The sequence below is a fragment of the Pollicipes pollicipes genome, unplaced genomic scaffold, assembly GCF_011947565.3.
Source record: "Pollicipes pollicipes isolate AB1234 unplaced genomic scaffold, Ppol_2.1 Scaffold_4881;HRSCAF=5763_pilon_pilon_pilon, whole genome shotgun sequence".
NCBI classification, from domain to species: Eukaryota; Metazoa; Arthropoda; class Thecostraca; order Pollicipedomorpha; family Pollicipedidae; genus Pollicipes; species Pollicipes pollicipes.
Genome location: NW_023596576.1, coordinates 12,056,473 through 12,080,934, shown reverse-complemented (window position 1 = coordinate 12,080,934; position 24,462 = coordinate 12,056,473). Strand labels below are relative to the sequence as shown.

General features: G+C 54.8%; 2 protein-coding genes across 6 annotated transcripts in view; one reads left to right on the top strand and one right to left on the bottom strand.

The window, feature by feature from the left end:
* Window positions 1–4,669, top strand: part of LOC119100864 (glucose transporter type 1) — a 48,266-nt gene extending 43,597 nt beyond the window's left edge. Inside the window, exons 13-15 of one of the 2 annotated variants that reach the window (XM_037224036.1) lie at window positions 385–521; window positions 950–994; window positions 1,288–4,669. In XM_037224036.1, the coding sequence (XP_037079931.1) occupies window positions 385–521; window positions 950–994; window positions 1,288–1,384 (279 nt within the window). In that variant the 3' untranslated portion in view covers window positions 1,385–4,669. The other variant, XM_037224037.1, reaches the window with a different exon arrangement.
* Window positions 4,670–11,454: 6,785 nt separating this feature from the next.
* LOC119100862 (endoplasmic reticulum mannosyl-oligosaccharide 1,2-alpha-mannosidase) lies at window positions 11,455–24,399 on the bottom strand. 4 transcript variants are annotated; one of them, XM_037224032.1, is made up of 14 exons: window positions 24,315–24,399; window positions 23,168–23,260; window positions 22,103–22,207; window positions 21,594–21,695; window positions 18,527–18,672; window positions 18,071–18,216; window positions 17,347–17,532; window positions 16,792–16,940; window positions 16,304–16,492; window positions 15,439–15,626; window positions 15,079–15,205; window positions 13,788–13,952; window positions 12,343–12,483; window positions 11,455–11,945 (listed from the first exon to the last, which is right to left on the bottom strand). In XM_037224032.1, exons 2-14 carry the CDS (start codon window positions 23,255–23,257, stop codon window positions 11,661–11,663), a joined length of 2,019 nt encoding a protein of 672 aa, XP_037079927.1. In that variant the 5' UTR covers window positions 23,258–23,260; window positions 24,315–24,399; the 3' UTR covers window positions 11,455–11,660. The 4 variants fall into 4 exon arrangements, with proteins under 4 accessions (XP_037079927.1, XP_037079928.1, XP_037079930.1 ...); XM_037224033.1 differs by having other exon boundaries at window positions 24,322–24,385; XM_037224035.1 differs by having other exon boundaries at window positions 24,301–24,315.
* Window positions 24,400–24,462: the final 63 nt, after the last annotated feature.

The following is a 24,462-nucleotide window of genomic DNA, read 5'->3' as shown; positions in this document are numbered from 1 at the left end:
ATTGGTCTCTTAATGTTACTGTGGACACGTGAGTCTTGTTGTCCAGGTCACCTAGGTCAACGGCCTATATTAGCTGTTTTCCTTCGATTCGTGCGTGACAGTTATATTTAACTGTGTATGATAAAGATGACTATTTTCTTATCCAGTTGGTTCAAAGGGCTCCATTTTGCTGCGGATCAAAACTAACGAAAAAGGCGAGCCCAAACGAAAACAAAGCGTCTTGTCACATCACAACAGACGCTCTCAAACAACGTTTGCATGTCTTTTACCGGACTGTAAACCGTTCGGCGAGCTTCTTACCGAATGATGAATTCGAGTGATGATGAATTCGTGTTACACGTTTCATCCCGAACCATAATGCAAACTCCGATTTCACCTCCACAGAACCTTCTCGAAGACTACACATTCCTGCCATTCTCGCTGCTCTTGGCCATCTTCTGGGGCTTTACCTTCAAGCGTGTGCCAGAGACCAAGGGCAAGACTTTCGAGGAAATAGCCGCGCTTTTCCGCCAAGCTCAGTCGTAAGTACTGTGCGCTTCGTATATTATATATGGCATGTTCCTGATAGTAGGGAATGCACTTTGAGGTGGGTCAAGATTATTCGCAAAGATTATTCCCGTGAAGGCCGAGGTCCGGTGACATTTCAGCCATTTCTCAAATCGCATAAAGGATAGCAGCCATACCCTGTTATAAGAGTGTTTCTATAGCGTGTAGCGTGTTTGTAAGAGTGGTTCTGTAGTTGTAAGGGTGTTTCATACATGAGTCCTGATGTGTTTTAGAGCGAACGTGTAAAGAGACGAGTGATTTTGTCACATGCAATTTTCCGTGGTGTCTTTCACCCAGGTTTTAATGTTGAGCTCAGCTGATCACGCCGTTCAAGCCCTTAATCCTCACAGCAAAATGTCCGCGAACTCTAGCACCATGTTTGACCACCTCTTGCACTGTTCAGGCTGCCCAGTGGAACTGAGCCCATTCTCGAAGAGCCCGGCTACGGGTGAGTATCTGCGCCCGTGCCGTACTTAATTCGGCTGTGTTTCGCCGGCCTACCTCTAGTCTCCCTCGGTTTGTTTCAGGCCGCCGCCCCCGTACGGCGCGGAGAGTGGCGCCGACAATGGCGCCTATCAGTCGAGCTCGCGTCTCTAGCGGCCTCGCCGCCCGCGCCATATGCGGCGCATCCCGGGAGAGCGCTGTGCCAGTGTCTGGTGTCGGCTGTGACGTCAGTGTCGGCTGTGACGTCACCGTGCGCCGTGACGTCACCGCGCGCCTGACGGCCTCCCCGTATTGCAGGAGTGTCGGCAATGGCTCGCACGCTGTGGTCTATGACGAGCTGCCCATGATCGGAGCTCGGTACATCGCACCATGTAAGCCGGCTGTGTCCTCCTGACCGGCTGCCGCCTGGCTGTTGTTACTAGACTCGCCGGATCGCGGCTCTGTCCGCCCGGCCGGTGTCCTCGAGGTGTCGGTGTCGCATGCAGTCGCAGCCCGCCAGTGTGCCTGGGAGGTCTCCCGCATCTCACTCCGATGCGGCTGTTGGTCCAACGCTGGCCGCCGAAGCCCAAGTCTGCAGTTTACTCCCGTCTGCATGCCTTCCCCGTCCGAGTCTCCAGCCAAGTAGTCCGAATGCGCCAGCCCAGAAACGTGGCTGCTCGGGGTGGTTGACGCTGCCTGAAAACTACCTTCCTGGCCGTGTCAAGGTAGCTTCCACACACGAACGTCTGGTTGCATGCCATTCCGCTCTGTCTCCCTGCCAATCATGGCCTGAGTGTGCCGCCTCATGCGTGCTGCGCGCCTGCGGTGCCCGGCTGCCCGTCTGAAAGCGTTGTGGCTGGCCCGTGTGGCCGTCTTTGCTACCAACGGAACGGCGGCTCTGTTGGTCGGGGGTCGGCGTCGAAGACGTCGGACATCAGGAAGTGCTGGGCTTCCGGTCGGATGCAGCGCAGTCAGTCCTGGCGGTACTGGACGACTGAACTGAACTGGACGACTGGACACGGACTGGGGGGACGGGGCGATTACGTTGAAATTGCACATACGCTGAACATGTTTTTGTAGCGCGCAGACACAGAAGACTCATTTGCTACATGGACGACTGCGTGCCCTCAGGTGGACTTTTGCAATATGTAGATTTGAGTCAAAACGTTCCCGTAGTTCGTGCATATTTTTGTCCGAGAGCGCAGATGACACGGGTTACACGGCTTAACGGTTTACCATCTGATAATTTCTAAAGTCAGTTCGCGTGTCATGGCTGGAATCGTCTGGGCTCTGCTTATCACATTTTGTGCGTCAGTCTAAACCTGGCCAGTGTCTGAACCCGAGTACCAGTAACTCGTGGGTAGCTGTATGTTCAGTTCTGAATATATATCAAAATATTATCAGCCTCTATGTCGATCACCGACTTTTTTCCGTTGAAAAATTGAATACTGTAACGCCCAGAACGTCAGACAGACATCTGAGGAAAAATCGCGTTCATCTCACGTGGTCACATAAGCCACATCTTGGGCTCTCGGGTGCAGGATGTATGGACATACATGGCCGCGGTGCGATGACGTAGCTCGACAGGTTTTTTCTATTTGATATCTGTTTAGGGATGAGCATAACGTCATTACACCACTGCAACAGTTTCTCGTCGTAACACGACACGATCTGATCAATGAGATCGCCTGCGGCGGGGAGTGCGCTCAGGTATGCTGTTCAATCGAATGTCACACTTGTTCGCGCGTATCCGCCGCCGCGTCACTACTTCTAGGCATATGGTGGCGGAGCTTCCCCAAAGGTTTTGTGATGCATGAGATAAGCACGTATTTAGAGGAAAATGTCATGGTCTAAGAATCATTTTATGGGTTTGCAACAATTTTTTCCCAGGCTGCATTTCTTCCCATTTTTTTCAGACCATAGAGGTGTAAGTTGAGCCTTTTTTTGTTGGCCTTATTGATTGAATGGAAAAAATTGGAATTTTTTGGGGAAAAAAAAATCAACAACAAAAAATTGAAAAAATTGGAAAAATTGACCTAAGGGTCTGCATATATAAAATTTTAGACCCCTTTGTAAGTTAGGCCTCCACGTCATTGGTGATAAGTACAATCTACCCATCCTAGCTTGAGCAACGCATGGAAGTTAGCATTCCTTCGCAATATCATTGAATTAACATCATCCATTCCACCGTCTTTCGAGTGGTTTTGTGGGGAACGGTGTAGCGATAAGATCTCGGTCTGGTCTGTCTCCGTGGATTGTCTCCGATAGCACAGTACATTCTGAGTTTGTGTGCGTAGGATCGGTAGCGTCCTGGACTTCCCGCCGGCACTCGGAAGCAATGTTGTGGAGTGGCGGACGGCAGCGGACCAGACTGGACTACATAGACGTTAGCATTAGACTAAACGTTAGATACGATGCCGTGTCAGGAGATACGAAGTCGTGACAAGGGATGCGAGCAAAGGAACCCGCGATGTCTCGTGACAGGATTCACACCTGTTTCGCTCCCGTCCTGCACCCCGCCGCAAACGACAGTCGGCCCGGTAGCCGGCACCGCGCGGCGACGCGGACCCGTTGGCGGCGACGCCCCTGATGTGTCGCCCCGTGCGGTCGGACCGGGGCGCGGAGCCGGACCGTCGCACTGCTCTGTCCGTGCCGGCGCATGCGAAGCTGGACGCCTATCGGCATATTTTCGGTACATTGCCGTGGTTGGTTTGTGGACAGCCGCCGACATGGTTGCCTGCCTGGCACTTGCCACGGAAACCCAGCCGTCCAAAATCTGGGTGGTTCTCAATGTGGGAAGAGACGATCCGGGAATGATGTGGAGAGACTGGGCCCATCAGTTCCGTTCTTGTTAGGCACGTGGAGAGCTGCGGCACTTCCTCTTGATCCAGGACAGCATTTTTGAGCGCTGTTTCTTCCCGCCAGCAATGTATATGCAGAGATTCAACATGAGCCATATAGCAGCCCAGTACGCTGTGGCGGTATCAGCATTTCCGCAGTACGTCAGGCCGTAGTCTTAAGCCGTTGCCGCTGGCTGAAGCAAAAAGTGCTAAGGCGATCTTGCCTCTGCTCGACGCATTTGCTGGAGTGGACAGTCCACAAGTGCTCCCCGGAGTTCCTTTTTTAGCCCGTTTTGGAGAACAAACTTGCTTCCATTGAAAAAGCAGTCCTAAGCTGTAGCTGTTTCCAAATGTCCAACCGGTTATAATCTGCCGCAGTCCATGCGTTTTACGAGAACCACGTAGAACAGTCCGGTGGTGAATCCGTGGGATGCTTTCAACATGCTGTTGGACCGACCGTTTGGTGACACACGTGAGTGGCGGTGACGAAGGATGACGCGATAAGGCCTGGCGAGTGTGGAGAGACTACATGGAGATGCCTACAATTATGTGCGTTGTATTGTCACGAAGTACCTTGATCGTTTGTAAACAAATGCCAACATGAAGGGAATGACTCACATTTGTCGCTGACATGGTGGTACCGCATTCTTTGGTGTGGTGCCGCTGTCAGGGCCGGTACGTAATTCTTCGATGATTTATTTTCATACGTGTTGTAATGCATGATGCGGAGTCGCCTGGATGTGCGCTATCAACGAGATCTGTGCACTGATGTGTATTATGTGTAGATTTCATTCATTTATAATAGTGTTGTTGTCGCTTGACGTGCGCGGGTACTTGATTGATCTTCGTTTTAATAAAGTGGTGAATATACGGCGGCCGGTGCTATTTTGTTTTACCCACTTCACTTCTTTTCATTGTTTCGTTTGTTTCGTGTTGTTTTTGGTATGGCCGTACTTCCTATGTGCTGCATACGAGTCGCGGTGTTCCAACTCTCTTCCCGGCGCTCAGCCAGGGTTTCGCCAGAGAGGGGAGGGAGAGGGGGGGGGGGGGGCAAAATGTGTCAGGGGCCCCGCAACCGGGGGCCCACGGTTCCGCTCAAGGCTCTCAACTTGGCTTTCTTAACACGCACTCGGGTGCGGATCAAGTTGACCCCCCCCCCCCCCAGAGGTTTTTCCGGAATGGTTACCGAACGGCGCGGCATAGCCACGCCAAATTTTGCATAGCTATAGACAATTGAATAGCGGATCGTTTGGTATGAAACACTGGTTGTACCTTGTAAGGCCGCTGACCTACGGCAGGTGAAAGTCAGGCCATGGGTTCAGTGAAGTCAATTTAGAGAGAATCGTTCGACCTTATGCAGCAACGACGTGTTAGACGAAGCTGTACACCTCGGAGATACTTCTTAGGCAACGCAACAATTTAATGACGGAATTCCACTGACCTAGGGCCAGGTATGAAGATCAGATCAAGGCTCAAACCAACCTGTTTAAGTACTCTAGGGATTGCTATATTGGGTAGTTTCTGGTGCTCATTTCAAATTTATTGGTGACAAGAACCGCATTATACAGTTTTCACTAACTTCTTAAAGGTCAGAATAGGTACCGACCTAAAATAACCCAAGTTAACCTTCGTTTTTAGAAACATACTGCCTGACGTAGTCTTTGTCGCTTATTCAAATAACGAACTCAGAGAAGTCTTCTATGATTTTGATCACCATGACCTGCAAGAGATCAAACAAGATCACTGACATTAACTTTGGAGACAAACCTGAAGATTGAAGCCCTCTTAGTTCCTAAGATCTTAGGGGGGGGGGGGGCAACCGACCTCCCACCCGAGCGAAGGGTATCCAACCGGCCATCCGAGCGCGTGTTAAGGATATAACCCGTTTTACCCACGGGGTTCATTTTAAATCGCCTGCTGACCGATCTATGGCCGTTGTTTTTAAAACCTCTGTTAACAGCGTGTTCCTTTTTGTTGCATCAACTTTTCGAAAGCCACTCATACCTTCGCGGAACTGGGTGAGAGCCTTGGGCCGCCCAGGGAACGGGGGCTTATTCGTCGAGCCGGGAGAGGGCGATGCCCCCTTCGCCTCTCTCTTTGCTCATGTCTTCATCTCTTCCGAAGTTTGGCGCCGCACCCGTCGAAGTGGCGATGGTGTCCCTTGGGCTCCTTTTCACGGGACGTTGTGAAAGACGTTAATCCCTGCTGAAATGTCGTGTTTTGGAATGGTTAAACAGGAGCAGCGTCGACAGGATGTATAAACCGCCCTAGACTCGCAGTCACGGATGCGGGGCTTGCACAGGATTCGGGGAGAGCGTTGTGACATTTGATCCGCGATTTCTACGCACCGCCGCACGCCGAGTGCTGGATTTTCGTGAATATTCGAGTGTCCCAGCCCTCTGGGCTCCCCTATAGTCGATTTTCTCATTCCGTCCCGTTCCGTTTCCCAACCTGCGCGCAGTATTCTAAACGGTGCGTTTTACTCGCGAGCGCTGGGCAGTCAGAGCGTTGAGATCTGGCTACAGCGGCCAGGACTCGTCAGACCGCTAATCGGATAGCTCCTAGGATTACTGTTCGTAATGGCGCACCAGCCGCGGAAGAGGGTGTTCTGCGCGAAGGTGTCGTGCCGACGCGTGCAGGCTGCGGTCAGGTTGGCGATTGGCGCCGTCCCAGGCGCCCTGCGGGCAGATAGCGGCACCGCGGGTCAAATGTGCACGCTCTCCTGACTCCCAAGGCTGCTGGTCGGATTGGAGCCCCCCCCCCCCCCCCCAAAAAAAAAACCGCAACCTCCGGTGATCGAGTCCGAAACTGACGACCGCAAAGCAACTGACACACTAGTTGGAGTCGAGTTCAAACAATTCTGTACAGACAACTGTACTCAGGGGATGATTGCACTGGCGTATGGTTTGCCGATAAGCGGCATGGCTCGTTCGTCGGGTTTGAAGCTCGGTGATCACTGATGATTGTCATGTCAGCGATTGAAGCATTGGATGTGGCTGACTGAAAATGCCGCCACTTCACCAGGCCCGGTGCTGGTTGGCCAGATTTCTCCTCCAAAAGCAGGCGTTAAACCTAAGCTGCAGCTAAACCTCGGTCTGATTATTTGCCTTTTTGATCAAGGCCCATTCGGCCAGTAATAACCATTTCAGAGCTCTGGGATGAAGGGCAATGGATAACGGTAGGGCAGAATACATGCGCTCGGGGACCCAGCTGCCGAAATGTCGCCCGCACAGGGACCCCACTGCGGGATGTGTGCCTGGCACTCGGACGGAGACCCCCACCAGGGTACCCCCCGGTCCACTCACGGCTGGTGCACGCTTCCTCCCCGGGACAAGCGGGCTGCCGTGAGGATACAAGATGAAACAAAAAAGGGTAAAAGGGCAAATGAAAACTCGGTATTCCGGACCGGCAGGGGCAGTATGGTGCAGCTACGCAGCCACGCACATCAACCTCCATCAAGGGTGCCTCCAAATTTGCATGTTCAACTCTCATACCCTTTCAATGATTACGCGAGCAACGCTCTCTACTGTCAAGTAAATCTTTTACTCAGATTAACCTAGAAATTGAATTAATTAGATTTGATCAAATAAACCTTTGTACTAGGCTTAATTCTTCAGCTACTATGTTGCATTTCTTGGGTTTTATTTTTCTGACTATATTTCAAGTATTGAATTATTGGTTTGACATGGCTCCATGCATTTGGGGCGACTAGCCCTGTGGCGCCAGTTGTTCATGCCACCATCCCACGGCTGCTCTGACATACGGCAAAGGCTATCCGGGACCGATAACTGTCCGCCTCACGCCACCGAACCCACCGGCCACGCCGCCGCTGGCGACGCACACCGCGCGCGAGCGTCTAGAGCAACGTCGTGCCGCGGCGAGGTGGGACGGAACGCTTACTCATTTCGGCCGTTCACGATGGCGGATAATCGATTTGGCTGTCGCTACCCATGCGTACTCTCGGTCGCACTCGCCGCGCTGCAGCGGCTCACTCCCACCTTCAGCGCTGCATGTCGGCGTCAGTTGTCCGACCCTGACACGCGCCCGTGTGCCCGCAGCGGCCGAGGAGGCCCCTGAGATGGCCAGCCTGCATCCGTCGCTGGAGCGGCTCCGTGGCGGGCCTGCCGGGAGGCTCGGTCCACGGCTGGTGGACCGGCGCAGCCTGGAGCGGCTGGAGCAGCTGGAGCGGCTGGAGTCGGCCGGGCCGGCATGACGGCCGCCGCTCGGCCCGGCCGCGCCAGGCGGCGGCGCGGTGCAGGGCGGCAGTGGGCGCGAGCGGCTCTGGTGGCACTGCCAGTCGCCCGGCCAGTCCAGCCTCCACGGCCACGCCGGCCTCAGCCAGGGCTCCTGAGGGGGGACAGACTCGGCCGCGGCTCCTGAGGAGACTGTAGACTTCTGGGACCGGCTCCTGAAGAGGAACGGGCTCGGCCATGGCTCCCAAGGGGGCTTCCAGACCGGACAACGGCTTCTGGGAAGGCTTCAATCCCGGTTCCGGTTCCGGCTCCCGAGAACGTCTAGAGTGGACAGCGGCTCCCGGGGAGACCCCGTAACCTGCCTGGACTCCAAAGGTGGCGTCTGCCTCTGCTCCGTGCCCTGAGGAGGCCGGTTATCCTCCGCCCAGGCTCCTGGGAAGCCAGCGAGTTTGTGATCAAACTCCTTGACGAAAGCATCGCCTGTTCCACGCTCGAGAAGAAGTGGTCATGCTGACATTCCCGCGTGATGATTGTGCTGGCGCAGACTTCTAGAGGCATCAGAGCAACGCCGCCTCCGAAAAACGAAAAGCTACGCCGCGTGCTCCCGTGGAGCGAGCGGATGCGGCGTCGTCGTTCAGAGAAGGCGGTGACCGCAGCGTGGAGCTGCGGGCTGTCGTGCGCCGGAAGGCTCAAAGCCGTGGACTGTTGGGTCAGAAGGCACAGGATAGCTACTTCTGTGGCTCGGGTAGCTAAGACTATGTATCGCTTGGGTCCCGGCAAGTGACACCGTGTCCAAGGACTGCGCGGTCCCGGCAGTCTAGCTGTCGTGGCTGATACTGCGGAGCCGGACAAAAACGACGGCAAACGGACGGTTACGCGGAGGAAACAGACGGCAGCCTGATAGCGATGACACAGTACTCGATAATCATATGATACGAAGCTCAATATTTATAGCCAACACAGCCTGTGACCCGTGGGATAGATTAGAACCGTGGTCTCCTGGTAGTAGCAGCACAACGTTCTGCTGCGAATCTGATCTCTGTACAGCGCAGAAACTACGAAGTTCCGCGGCAGAATCAATGCTCGCGTCATTTGTGTTCAGTCCATCGGCGTTGGGAACGCAACGCCTCACTGCCCAGTCTGACTTGTGCTGTTTTCATACACAGAGTTAGGGTATTATCTTGCCGAGTTTCCACGAAAGTGTCCAGTGAGAGCATGCCCGCGGTAGTCGTCTTGTTCAACGATACGCTTATCATCGTGTTAGACGTCCAGTGCCATTGCGCTGTTGTGACTGGCGGGCGCTGGATTCGCGGGGATCCCTGTCAAGCTGAGGCTGTCCGGTTATGACTTCTCCAGGGAGCGGAGCGGTGCGTGGCGCCGCGCCGCGCCATCAGCTACCGATCTGTGCCCGGTGTGCGGGGGAGCTTGAGCTCCAGCTAGTCTGCATCCGGCGTTAACCCGCGCGGTGGCGCGTGCCCGAGTGGAAGTCGGAGGACCGAGCGCTGATGTTCCGTTCGAAAGTGGCGACGTTGTTACGTGACGCGAGACGAGTCCTGCCGCTGCCGAGGCCGATGTCGCGTGCCAAATGAGAGTGTTTGTTTTCAGGCGAAATGCACCTGACGCGGGACAGCCGTGGGCGGTGGACCTCAGAATGGCGGTGCGGCCTTCGCCGGCAGCAGCGCGACGCTCAGAGTATTGGTGTGTCCGGATGTCCATTGTGCGCCTGCGGGTGGACCGGAGCTAATTGGCTTGGATGGCAACGCCTCTATAAAACGTACGGGAAGCTTAAGTGATTTCGCACGTTTGAGGATGTATTTCAAAAATGGAGCGCTGGTGCATGACAGAAATTGGAGTTTGCATGCCAAAATATGTGTTCAAAGCAATTTGCCCAGCACTTTATTTTACATCAAAATATGTATGTTAGTAACCTCCTCGGCCTCTCAAAGCTGCTTTTCGTTCGGGTCGAGCAAGAGGACCCTCATTCGCCATTAATAAATGCCCTCTTACTGACTGCTCGCCACTCAGGGATTTCAATTCCGAATCTGCCAGCGCATTGGAACGATCGCGCAAACCGTGCCCCACTCGTCGAACACTCGAGTCGAATATCAGCTGGGAAGTGCCGCTGGCAGCCGGGTCTTCGAGGCGGGTGTTTTAATACGTGTAACCATGAGACGCCTGCCGGATCTACACGGGTCCGACCGCGGCGAACGGCAGCCGCGTCCAATTGCAACTACAGCTGCCCGAGAAGCCCAGCGGCCTCACTGAGCCAGCCGGAGCGTTCCTGAGCCATGCGGGCCGGTGTCATATCAGTCCTCAGCCCTGCCGTCCAGCTCTGACTGCTGCCCGGCGAAGGCAGGGCGGGGTAAGGCAGGATGGCCCGCGGACCGCACGAGACTCCCGGTCCGCCCCTCCCCCCCCCCACCCCCACCTCACGGTCCGTGCTGACGACGGGGGCCGCCCGGCGCCGGCGCACAGCGGCCCGCTCCATCAGAGCACGCCCGCGTGGCACCACAAGCGGGACAGTCGGCAGACCCGGCCACGCCAGGACCGAGGCGAGCCGTCTCCAAGAGTCTCTGTCCAGACGTGCTGCGTCGCCGCGGCCATCTCGGACACCAGGGGATGCGCGCGCCGCGCCTGATCCGCTGCAGCCGCGGCGGATCCGCGGCGCAGACTAGCCAGCTGTACAGCGCAGGCCTGGCGGCTGGGCGGGTGGGTGATAACGAGCGCCAGCCTGTTCCGGAATTAGAGGGCCATGTGTACTGGCCGACAGAGCACGAGCGAGCTCAGCTGCCCCAGCAGCAGAATCGAGCTTGATATCGACCTGCACGTGCGCACGGCGGCGGACGCACCGGCGTTCCGGTTCAGCCCTAGTGTCACGAAGTCGAGCGCCGCTAACGAGCACGCCCAACACCCGACAGGCATCTGTCCTGCTGAACACTTCGACCGCCGACCGACCGCAGAGCGAGCACGACCGAGAGCCGCCTCAAAAACAGCCGGCTCGATCGCTAGGACGGGTCGCGTTCTGTGCAGAGACGTCTTCCGCTGGCCATCGCCGCCTGGCGCCGCCGCAGAGACACATTGCCCCGCACAATATCTGTATGTCACGTGTTCAAATCCACAGAACAACCCCGATGAGGCGACAGATCCGACCGGTTGGGCGCGCGACCGCGCCGGGCGGCGGCGTGCGACGCCCCGGCAGTGACTGGGAGCCGACGGTGAGCAGATCTAAGGCGGCGCTTTGGGCGCCCGGCCGGTGCAAGCAAACGCACGCGCACGCGGAATTCCCACACCAGCCCCCCGGCACGAGCGATCGCAACAATATAAAGCGCGAACGCGTCGTGGGCGGGTCCGAACGCGTCCATACACGCCACGCTTTCATTATCGACACGCGGCGCGGCACCTGCGCCGCGCATAATTTACGTGCACGACACTCAGCAACGGCAGCGTCGTGGACGCGGCGCACGCCGAGCCTCACGCCCGCCCAGGAGGGCGGCACCGCGCGCGCACGCGCCGCGCGTCGCGAGAGGAGCCGGTGCTTCATTTCATATCACAGTGCGAATGGGCCGCCTGCCGAGCGGGCACGAGGCTGCCCGCCGGCGGGGCGGCCGACCTGAGGCAGACAGGCCGGGTCGCGCGGCCTCAGAACCGTGGCGTGGCCTCAGATGTAGTCGTGTCCGGGCCGCACGACCGGCCGCGGCACCGGCGCCCGCGCCGGCGCTGGCGGCCGGCGCAGCACCGGCAGCGGGTGCGCCTCCGTGTTGAAGACGAAGTCGTTGAGGTTGAGCGTGCGCTGGTCGTCGGAGAAGAGGAGATATAGGTACTTGAGCGTCTCACCCAGGAAGAACGACTCCATCGAGTCGCGCGGGCTCAGGTTGTCCGGGTCGAGCACATTGCCGATGCTGGTGTAGCCCCCGGTTGGCACCTTGGTATACTTCTCAAAAGCCTGCAGCGGCGGGACGTAGCCGTCAGAGCGCGCAGCCGATGGCGCAGTACACCCAGCCGGCTAACCACCCCAGCACACCCTCTCCTTAGCACACCATCCGTTCGGTGACAGGTGCGGGCGCGTGCTGAGGCATATTCCGGCTAGACTTAGCCGAGCTTTCCCGCCATCGAGCGCGAGCAAGCATCTACCGCCAGAGGCCCGACTCAGAAAACGGAACATCACTTCGTCTCCCTTGATCTAGACTTACCGGAGACACACGCAGTTAACTCCTACGTCTCAACCACTCTTCCTACTCACCACCAAACATACCACATACAAATGGTCGCCGCAATTTTACACCATAGAACCACAAGCGACTGGGAAGCAGCCGGCTCGTTCGGCTGAGCCGGCGGCGCACCTGGAAGATGTTCCAGCCCCAGTCCTGGTACGTCTTGTTGCCAGTCAGGTGGTACAGGTACCAGAGCGACTCGACCGTCTCCGGCCGAAGCAGGTTGTGCGCGTCCAGCGGCTTCACGTAGAAGTCCTCCGTAGCGTCTGACTGTGGACGGCGACACGCGTCACGTGACGGCGTCACCTGGGTACGCCGGCACCGCAGCATCAGGAGGCAAGTACAACACCGCTCTGTACGAACGTCAGTTGAATGCTTCAGAGAGCACGGCAAACTCGCGAGATCCAATATCAATAACATGCTTCAATAATGGCGGACTGCGTACAAACTTTATCAACTCGATACGTCCGATAAATACGTGCCGCTAATTGTCTGTCCGTTCCAGACAGTTCTTAGTCACACATACATTTTGTGACCAAACGCTTTCGGGCCCTATGCATGCCAAGCAAATGTTTCCCTCTCATGCGCTATCTATAGCAGTGATGCAGTGGTGCTGTCCCATCTGCGATGATGTGATCAGGTATTCGGTTATAATGAAAGTGCCTTGGAACGGCCGCAGAAAATGAAAAACGCCGTTACCCGAATTATCCTCGGACGAAAAAAACCCACGATCATATCTGAGACAAGACATTACAAATGACTCACGAACGAGGCAACGGTGATTGCAGCAATATATGTTTACTGCACAAAGCTGTCAAAACGCGCGAGCCTGAAGCGTTCAGGGGAAACGTTGTGTACCGCAGACATGTGGCAAAACGCAGGACCAACCATCCACAGCATACTCTGCACACAGCACGTTTTCGGGCGTTGCCACCAAACGTTTTCAGCGACCCGTGACCAGCGAACCTTCAGGCATCGATCGTGCAAGTTGTACGGTGCAAATATCCCGATGATACGCATTGCACTGCATGCCATATGCACCTTTCAAGAAAGCATCGAAGACTCACGTCCTGTGTCAGAAACTACATCCCTGGTACCGTGCATCTTACTTAACCGACGCAATGGCAGTGCCAGCTATTACCAACAAAGAAGATCATGCAATTTTTCGGCGCATATTGACGGTAAATGTGGAAATAGCTTTCTATGGATGAATACTTATACATACAGCAATGTGGTCGAGTGTCGATTTCGTGCAATAAGTACATAGATGGCTTGCTTAGAGCAGTTTAACACCAATATTGTTCCCACACCACGTCAACATTAGCAATACCTAATAGTTACCGAAAAGCACACCACTGATAAACGACACAAAAAACATCCCAACAAAACATAAAGCCAATTGAGTCGTGATTAAGCGTCCAACCCCCCAACCCCCCCCCCCCCCCCCCCCCCCCCCCAAGCCCGGCACAGAGCGTCCTCGGCGGGAGGCACCGGGACCAGCAGTGTTAGCCTTGCGACGCCGCCGTTGCCCGCCGCCCGCCGCCCACCGAGGCGGCCCGCGGCGCCCAACTGACGTTCATGTTGAAGTAGGTGATCTCGGGCGCCAGGCCGGTCGGCTGCCGGCTGTAGGTGAGGTAGCAGGTGTGCGCCAGCTCCTCGGCCAGCTTCATGTAGGAGGTGGGCAGGCCGAGACGCACGCCCAGAGCCAGCGTGCCCGGCAGGAAGCAGGCCAGGTGGTCCTGCGGCAGGGCGGCGAGACACGGTGACGTCATGGGGTGACGGCGCGGCGGCGAGACACGCTGACCTCACGGGGTGACGGCGCGGCGGCGAGACACGCGACCTCACGGGTGAAGACGCGGCGGCGAGGGACGCTGACCTCACGGGGTGACGGCGCGGCGGCGAGACACGCGACCTCACGGGTGAAGACGCGGCGGCGAGCGACGCTGACCTTACGAGGTGACGGCGCGGCGGCGAGGCACGCTGACCTTACGGAGTGACGCCCCGCCGCGAGACAGGGTCAGCGGACCGGGCGGTCCAAAGCGACGAGCATGACACGCTGACCTCACGAGGTGACGGTCCGGCCGCGAGACGGGGTCAGCGGACCAGGCGGTCCAAAGGAACGAGCGTGACACACGAAGTTCGCGTGGGGATTAGTTACAGCGGCTGTCGGTAAGTCAAGTGGACCTGTTGCGGCCACGTTTACAGTGTCGGTAAATGTGACAGGACACTCACAAATTACGTGGTGAGTTATCTGTAATGGGAATGAAAAAAAAACGTAAAAGAAATAGGCCAGAAATGCACTAATCGCGACAACGGCGGGTCAGTGGTATAATTGCCATGCTCGCGTGCTTGCTTGTTGTTGCTCAAGGATGCAGGACAAGCAATATGAGTACCAGAAATAGGTTGGCTGGAGGGTTTGAGCTAGGTGGAGAACAACGTACTATTGTGAACCTTGAACATGCTTCGTCAATGCGAGAGCGCTTCGTGACTAGGTGTGCAAGCGTAGTTTGGGACAAGATCAGCATCAGCATCAGCTTGACACAGAAGCACACAGGATGGCAATAATAAATCTGCTGGTCTGTATTACCAGACCGGGGATAATTAAGCATCTTGGCAGTGAAGCTTAAAGTTCTGTAAGCAGCACATATGCACATTTTGTTAAAGGTTACGAGGCCAACATTTTCGCGTGGGTATTTGATGGAACACCAGATAATGCGGCGACAAATTCAGCCACAAACCGAGTCCAGAGCTCCCAGTTGGAATCCAAAAACTCTCCTGTCTGAGCTGCCATGATCAGACATGGAAACACACGTGATTTCCCAGTGTATAAGAAAAGAGGCAAGAAAGAGAAACTGAGATACTCACCATTTTTGGTTTGATATTCTTTCCACCGCTCATAAGCTCGGCAAGGAACGTGAGCTCGTTCGGTTTGCTCTTCTTGACTAGAAGGTGTTGAATACCTTGGACTGAAGCATTAAAGTCATCTCGTAAGCTGTAAAAGGCACGCCAAACAAAGTCAACGATTTTTTCAGGCAAATCTTCAACTGATGCAACTTCACAATGCAAACCGACCGCACATTTTTCACGATACACCATATACACTGCACGGCGCCCAGTCTGGATACCCAGATCCCTGCGCAGCTGAGGGGAAGGGATTCCCTGAGAGGGCCATCAGTGAGCCACTCCACACCCTGAGCGGCGCCATCTGAGCCGTGGGACACGTACTGCGCGAGCGGCTGCCCCAGCTGGGCGTACTGCTTCAGCAGGTACTCGTAGTAGCTGTCGCCTCGCGCGCCCATGGTGACGACCGAGTACTGGCGGAACTGGCCGTCCTTGGTGCTGATGTAGATGGGCACGAGGCCCTCCTTCTTGGCGAGGCCGCTGATGTGGCGGGACACGGCCGTCGCCTTGTCCTGTCGGGCCACACACGGGAGGTTCAGGCCAGTGTGCGGCACGTCCGCGGCGCACCCGCACGCAGCAGCGTGGTGGACACGCGACATCCAGCCATGGTAGCCGGAGGATCGGGAGGCGGCTCGGATGGCACCTCGGGTTACACGTAATTTCGTTCAACGACATCGACGGCTATTCTTGCATTCTCTGCAATGAGAAGGTACAGAAGGCAGCTGGCTGACTTGGGTGAAGATGGAAGAAGCACGTAACGGTGTAATATCGTGTCGTTGCGGTCAGATGGGGCATCTGGCTGTGGTAAATACGAGATATAGATACCACACATGAACTCATCACGAGCCAGGTGAGGCGATTCCACATCAGTGCCAAGTCGCGGCACAGAAGCGCATCACGATGTGACCAATACAAAACACGGAGACCGCACACCGGCCAAATACAGCAATGCCAAAAACACACAACGTTAAAAAACGCAGTCATGTTGCTGTGACTTTGTTCCAAACTTCTCGCTCGTGAGTCGCAAATCTTGAGCCGAGAATGGATCGGTTGGCGGTGCTGACTGCGGCACGTGACATGACACAGCTCTCCGAAAGGCTCACACCCTCCAGCCTCCAGCCCGCAGCCCTGAGCCCGGAGCTGGCAGCACGCCGCCCGCCACACGCCCCTGGCCGCCGCCGGCTCTCACCGAGTACTTGCTGTCGCCGGAGATGTGGCTCAGCTGGTTGAACTCGAGCTGAAGCGTGGCCACCTCGGCCGTCGAGCTGTCCGGGTTCCAGGCGGGGCCGCGCGCCCGCCGCGTCATCAGGTTCACGTCCGAGAACGGGATGCCCGACGGCGTCTCGAACGCCGGCAGCAGCCGGTCGCCCAGGTCGATCTGGCCCCGAGCGAGAGCGGTTACAGCCGGCCACCCCAGCCGCAGCCCGGTAAACACGCTGCACCGTCCGCAGCCCAGCCCTGAGCACGGCTCTTACGTCGGCCAGCCTCACCACTCACCAACAACGGGGGGCGAACACTATCCTTGTCTGCGTCCCACGCAGGCGGATCCAGGCGCCACATGAGGGGCAACACACATAGGTGCCCCCCCCCCCCCCCTCCCTCCCAGTCGGCAACCACACGATGGCCACACAGCGATGGCCGTCGTCGTCACGTGACAGCCGGCGCCGCGCCACTCACCGCTTTCTTGAGGAAGACGTCGTCCTGCGACAGGTGGTGGGCGCTGAGCAGGCCCCCCAGCACGCGGATGGTCGTCTCGAACAGGTTGACGTAGTCGGAAACGTCAAGGTTCATGTGGTGGGCCACCCAGTCGCGCGCCTCGTGGAACTCTGACGAACACACGCGGAGCACGGCGGGTCGTCATATCAACTCAGCCACGGAGATGCGGCAGGGAAGAGGGGGAGGGGGGTTACAGCCAAACGGGCATGTGCATCGATCCTGAGAATCTAAGTTATTGGTGTTTTCCGTATTGTTGCTTCTTACGCAAAACTGAGGCACAAGACTCCGCAGCTCACGTGACCTGGCAACTACAAGCTGTTTTCCGCTTGGAAGCGATCGCCCAGCACGTAACAAGACTGCGACATCAGCCACAGTCGTCTGCCGACCACAGCAGCGCCAGTTCAGGCGTCACCAACTGCAAACGCCAGCCGTCAGTCAAAATGGAACGCACGGGCTTTCAGATATCTCTCGGCGTGCGCCTGGCAGCAGATACAGCGCCAGCGCCGGACCCCTCACCGTCCATCAGGTTCATGATGTACATGGTGTCCAGGCTGTCGATGAGCGTCAGACCCAGGCCGAACCAGTCGTGCGGCTGCTGCGAGATTGGCTTCAGGTGGTCATGGCCCCACGCGTATCTGCTATAGGCCTGCCATGCGTGCTGGAACGCCTTCACCACCGCCTCCTGTCGCTCGTTGCTGGGACCTGCCCAAAAACGTGGAGAGCACTTCCTCATTTGTACTATTACGAACGTTTCATGGCGCAAAGTTACGTAACTGGGCTTGCATTAATACGACTGCACGTCAAACACCCACTTTCCCGAGGCCACGCTCTGTGCCCCATCACCCAGCGGAAAGTCCCGTTACAGACCACCGTCTGCACGTGACCAGCTGGTGCCGCCGGTCCCCTGGCGGGCCACCACGGCCGCCGCTCGGTCTCATCCTGGTCGCCGTCACCGGACTCCGGCCAGCGGCGGCCCTCCCCCGGCCGGCGGCAGAGGGCGCAGCCAGGCGCAGCCGCACGGGCCATGGCACGCACGAGCATCACGGGCACCGCCGCCGTCACGATCAGCGCGGTAAACACCGCCTGAACGCACCCTCTCGACGCGCGCGGCGCCACACCTTCGCTCGAGATCAGCCGCCGCGCGGCTCCTCCAGCCGACCGCGCCAGCGGCCCGTCCGTTACCACTCTAAACAGACCCGGAGCGCGTGCCGCACGCTGTCGCCGCCTCGAGCGGGCGCACCTGGGAAGCGAAGGGCGGCGCGCTCGGCGGGCCCCGGCACCAGCGCCTCGGGCTTGACCTCGACCGGCTCCAGGTCGTCGCGCTCCGGGTCGCGCGGCGGCCGGCGCGCCCCGCTCGGGTCGTCGTCGCCCTCCTCCTCGCCGACCCTGAGGGAAGGTGTCATCCGTCGTACACTGCGGGCGCCATCCTGCTGTGACCTATATTACGCTATGGCGTGTCGGCCTGCCACCGTAAGAAGCTTTTGTCCTCGTTTACATCCACGCTGTTAACACGCCGAACTGACTGTGACACCCTAGAAGCGATACGGAAATCCTTGACACAAAAGTTATAGTACAGAACAGCTTGTTCTCCAAGTGCCTGAATGTTGTTGTCAAGGAGCTACAACTCACACGGCGTATCATCCTAGTGCGGACCAGTGTCAACTTCACCAAGCCCAGCCCGTCGGGCGCCACTCACTTGTCGACCCTGTGCAGGTGCAGCACCTTGTCGACGCGCTCCACCTTGTTGCCGGCGGCGTCCAGAGCGTCCCGACGCAAGTGCTCGATGTTGGGGCCGGCGTGCTGCTCGCCCCGGCCGTACGCCCTGCCCACCACACGGCGCATCTGTCGGCGAGGCGGCGGGCGGCGTCAGGCACCGCCCAACAGCGGGCAGCGTCAGGCACCGCCCGACAGTGGGAGATGTCAGGCACCGCCCGACGGTGGGAGATGTCAGGCACCGCCCGACAGCGGGAGGCGTCAGGCACCGCCCGACGGCGTGAGTGTCAGGCACCGCCCGACAGTGGGAGGTGTCAGGCACCGCCCGACAGCGGGAGATGTCAGGCACCGCCCAACAGCGGGCGGCGTCAGGCACCCGCCGGCCGTGAGGCGCGCCCCGACCGGTGCCCGGGGCAGCATGTGAGAAGCGTATTTGGGATAAAAAGGCAATGCTCCACATTTGGAGACATCGAGGCAAGCATCAGACATGATGAAAAGAGCTTTCTTGAAATTACTGGTATACTTTAATTGGAAAAGACTGCTCTAGACGGAAAAAAACACTTAGCTGATATGCTCCTCAATGTCATCGTTTGGTTCCGTCATCGCACCTTGTACAGCACTGATTGAGAGCCAACTGAAGACCGTTATATCTGGAAACACGAGTATTTATTTGCATGCTTTTGGGTGGGCCAACGGGCCCCCTCAAAGTCCAACTTGGCCCGTAAACGGTTAGCTTGGCTCCCAATATTCTGGAGCCCAAGTATGTACAAGCAGAACGCAAAATTGTAACCTCAAAGTTGTCTAAATGCTCAAAGTGCCTAATAGCTGTCTCACAGGCAAGAGAAACAAAGAAAGTAAAAACTGTGATGCAATGTTTAATTAAGTGCAGCTGACGTAGCTAACCAAACTGTAGAACTTCGCGTTTGTACCATGTGTACTGGAGCACGCTCTATTTTTGCTGCATTCTGCATGTTTTCATTGCATAATTCATATCTCTTGTTAATTCTGGCCTATTTCGGAGCTATTGCCGGGGAGTTTTGGCATTATTCAGCGATATTTCAGTTCTGTGGCCTGTAACAACACGCGTCCACCGCGATATTCTGCCACATGCTATCGGAGAATTAACCTGTCGGATGTAACCACCAAACTACGGGACGAATTTATCAGCCGCTACGATCAGAAGAACCTTTGAAATGTTCCCACCTCCACTTAGACATGAGTATTCGATGAAGCAGGTACGGAAACCTGGCGACCACCACCACATGACTTAACCTATGGCGGTAATCGCCCAGCAATGATCAGAAAAAACACTACGCGTTTCGCACATCCCTGTCGCAAATGTCGCGTTGCAGCCCGAAGCCCAACTCACGGCTACATACCAAGAGCTTTGTGGCAGCTTTTTAGCCGCGCACATCACCTTCACCCTTCATTCCCCGTCATCCGCGTCCAACGACGTCCAAAGCTGCATAACATCGACTCTAGGTCGGATACCAAATTGTGTTTTTAATCACCGAGGCCCCCCCAAAAAATTAAAATGATGCCTGAAGACAACATTGCCCGCTGAGATAGACCGGGGAAACGTATCGGAGCAGGAGTGTAGTTTCCTATTCATCTGGGGGGGGGGGGGGGGGGGCTCTCCGAACGCCGGAGGTAGTAAGGTTGGCTGGGCGTGGATGAGCTCATTGAGCACCGAGTACGCGCACAGAAGTGTAATCGCATGGTCAATGAAGAGTCAGCTCAAGTAGAAACGCTGTTTCAATCAACCTGCATTACGCATGACACTGACATGACGGGCGTTTCGTTTGCCACGCGTTCAAACTGAATCGGGAGAAGGACGCTCTCCGCCCAGAGGTACAGGAGCTTGGGACAGTGTACCCCAAGAGTGCAGCAGGCTTGCAATGCTTGCTCATTAAAACGAGCAGGTAAGACATTCCCAACGGAAGGGCATCTACCTCAGCATATTTGAAGAAAGGTTGTTCCACTGTCTCGAATGATGAGTGAAGGAGTACCTTATGTCTTGTTTCACGTTACTGAAATGCATCTGTTTGCCAATCAAATTTTGGCGTGTCGAGAACGTGAGTGTAGGCGGGACGCGATAGACACAAGTGCTATGGACAGATCACTCTTGTAAGCAGATAACCAAATAACTAAAGGTTACCTTTGCACGGAATGGTACATTCTACGCGGATTTTACACCTCAGCATGTAAGAGAGAGGTGCAACTGTATCCCTCCTATTTCACAAAAGTTTTTCTTCTTCTTTAAGAAGCTGGTGCAAACTGACAGGCTTCCACATGTAACTGCTGTGGATATGTACATTAACTTTAAAAATGTGCCACTCACTTTGATAAATTAACACGTCCGGAAATCGTCCTCGCGCACGTAAAACATGAATCACTGACTTTAATGAGTTATATTGTTATATTATGTTATTGTTATACTAGTTATATTATGAGTTATATTTTCTTGATCTTGACTGCTGCATCATCATTGGAATGGCAGGTTTGAATGATACCATTATGGTGTCATGGATGCCTGGAAGACCATGAAATCGTCTGCACGAAAAAGTCCGCACATCATCGCAGGCGCGTAGCTCAGAAACAAGAGAGATTTAGATCTTAAGAAAGGCAAGGCTCTGAACTGTACCAAACGATCTTCAAGATGGCCTTTTCAGTTCAGTCCTATAAAATGTGAACACTCCCTGGAACAATTCAAGGAGGCACCTGTTCCCTTGGTAAAAACTGCAGCGCTATGGTTTAAGCTGATGAAGAGAGCATAAGAGGTAATTGCAAGCTTTAAGTGTCGTACATGGCGGCAGGGTCAGTGTCACATGTCATGGCACGTTTTACTTATACACTTCACAGCTTTTAAAACATGTTCATTGATGGAATATTGAAGACATAAACTCTCTACTGCACACGAGACGTTCAAAACAAGACCGCCCGTTCACTGCCCTGTCCGGGGACGTTACGTCGACAAGCGGTGCCACGCGCCCAAGGCCGTCGGGAGGTGCCAAGCCGCGCACCACCAGGTGGCAGTATGATCGACTTACGAGCTTCTTCTCTGCGGGCTTCGCCGCGTCCGGAGCAAGAGCCGGCGGCACGTTTTCCAATGCATCCCGCACATCGTTGGCTTTCGATGTGGATTGTTCAACCTGAAAACACGAGGGCCGAGCTCGCCAGGCATTGCCACGTGCACCAGAGGAGTGAAAGCCCCGGGTTAAAGCTCAAGCATACACAAATGGTCTGTGACACGCGAGAAGTGTTTGCCCCGCCGACGGCACTACCAGAGCGAGAGCGTGGGTCGTGGCCAGCTGGAGATCATGGCAGGCCGTGCGGTCGCTTTTGACAGACACTGTGCAGGGAATGGCGGACGATAGCAGCTGAGCGGGTCCCACCACACACGGACGTGACCCCCACCACACATGAACACCGACGGTGTGACGCCACTGTGCGAACGGGACGAGCACGCGCCTCCACCGACCACCCCGCACTTCACAGGCCCCGCAAACCAGCCCGGAAGTTTCACAGGACAGGCACAAAATCACACTGGTCCACTTACACTTGAGTCGTGTTCCAGTGAGAGGACGTAAATGACGACCAATGTGACCGCGACCAGCACCAAACATGCCATATTCTTTTGAAGCCTAGATAGTTGATTCCATCGCTGAAAAGATAGCACCATGGTATGCGTGTAATGTGGTCTCCACATCATCCCTGACACAGCTAAAATAGGGACTCTGTCCAAGGTTCAACAAAGGACTTATGAGCTGCATTCACACCAACCTATGTCCAGCAAAAGAATGAACTTGAACTCTCTGTGGGGCTAGTCACCCTTCTTTAAGGTACTGGCTGTTGGCCAATGACAGGGCAATCTTTTCTGAATACACAGTTTGGTGATATGGGCACTGGCCTGATGGTTCACTCATGGTCTAATGACAAGATTGGTTTTAGCTGCCTAAAACTATCTGCAGCATCAGTGCCTGAGTATTGCATTCTGTAAAAGCATGTGCTCAATAAAATGCAGCAGCCTATAGACTTTTCATATTATACAGAATCCATAATTCATTGAAAATTGGGCAGAGATGGTTGCTTCAATGCTTGCAATATATCTGAATAACATTTTTTCACAATTTCCAAACCATGTTGTTCCACCTTGTAGACACATAATTACACCATTCTTGCAATTCTCGCCTGTGGGGCAGCTGAATGAACAGTACCTGTATTTGGGGTCTCCATGCAACCTATATAAGAAATCATTATCAAAAAATAAATGAGATTGACTAGAATGAAGAACAAATTCTCATGTTATTCTAGTGTATGCCCAATATTAATTTGATTACTAACATAACCAAGTAAGCCTTAAAGCAAGACCAGCACTTCAAACTAAAGGTCAACAAAAGTTACAAAATCTGTCAGAATGAGGCAAAACATTTTGAAACCTCCCAGGGCAAAGTGCCTTATATTTTCCCATATCACATTTCAAAACAATCTAAAACTGTTTAAGCCTGGATCCACACAATACACTAATACAGCCTTTGCATACTTTGCATATCTATGTGTGTGGCTGATGCTCATAACTAGTATGCGGCTGACTACAGAAAAAACAGATATTTATGAAACTCACCCTCCATATTGTTTTCCTTGGAGATGTCTGTGTAGTTCCTAGAAGGGGTAGCTGGGAGGCTGACAGGGTGCTGATGCCAAAATCTGCCATTGCCTGTAATAAAACACAATTACTTGAATTGACTAAATCTAACATGGACTTCCAACCCTAACAAGTCTCACTGTGTCATATTAGCATCACCCACAATCACCTATCAATGTGTAGAAAAGAAGTCCAGAGCAAGACATTTAAGATGTCTTGGCATGTGATGTGCATTGAGTCACTGACAAGTAGATCAAGCAGTGTGAGAGATGGTGCAGTCAGACAGAATGTGGTGTAGTTAAGTCAGCATGAGTACCACAGACCAACAGCCCACACATAATGTGGGACAAGAAACAACCACATGGCAGCAGGGGATATGACATTAGTGGCAAAGAGTCATGTCATGTATGCTATGTATATGAGGTATTCACCACAAATCATCCTATATGTATGACTTCATATTTCACCTGAGTCAATTGGATACCAGTTACACAACAAAAACAAAAAAGCAGCAATCATAAAGACATGTCAAGAGCTTGAAAAAGAAGTAGCAGTTCATCATATCATCAAGCTCAAATAGTAGGCACAGAGGTTGTGGTTCATCCTGTGATAAATGGTATCTATGGGTAGTGTAAGTATGACAGTATTGGCACCTTAAGTTACTTAAACCCAACCCACCCTGGAATGGTGGATTAAAAGGTAGGCACCCAAACTTAATGAGCAATTGAGCTTAACAAGGTTGGACTGTACAGTATGAGAACTCTTTATGATGACAAAGAAACATATATCTTCAACATAAATTTGCCTCTGGTCAGGCAAGTATCAGGCCCAGCATAATTTCTCCAGCCTCCATTGCAGGGAGTAAGCAGAGGTTAAGAAACATTCATGTTTCAACCATACACTCACGATCCCGGATAACAAAAAACCCCGGAGTAGGTATGAGGCGACTGTCCTCCACGCATATGCATCCCAGGACTGGGCGAGCCCCGAAGTTGCCAGGGATCTGCATTATTCACAACATATTGGTTGAATCCACCTCCAGGGTAAACACTACATCCGAACCAATGGAAGCATTAATGCAGGTAACAAAGGACTAACTACAGACATCTCACATGACGACACTCACAACCAACCACTATCCCATTTCGGTAATATCACGGGCACAGCTTCCTCACGGTCCTTCCCAATTTACGTTACGACGGCGACCATTGCGACGCAAACATAGGTGGCCTTGCCACGAGCCAAGAGGTGCCTGTCGAAGATGTCACTCAAGG

What these genes read in the sequence shown, in the direction of transcription:
- LOC119100862 (XM_037224032.1), bottom strand. Translation starts at nt 23,257, where the DNA reads ATGGCAGATTTTGGCATCAGCACCCTGTCAGCCTCCCAGCTACCCCTT. An exon ending in CACTGGAACACGACTCAAGT is followed by an intron (nt 21,696 to 22,102) that starts GTAAGTGGACCA and finishes TCGTGTTTTCAG; the next exon opens with GTTGAACAATCCACATCGAA. An exon ending in AGCCCGCAGAGAAGAAGCTC is followed by an intron (nt 18,673 to 21,593) that starts GTAAGTCGATCA and finishes CCTCGCCGACAG; the next exon opens with ATGCGCCGTGTGGTGGGCAG.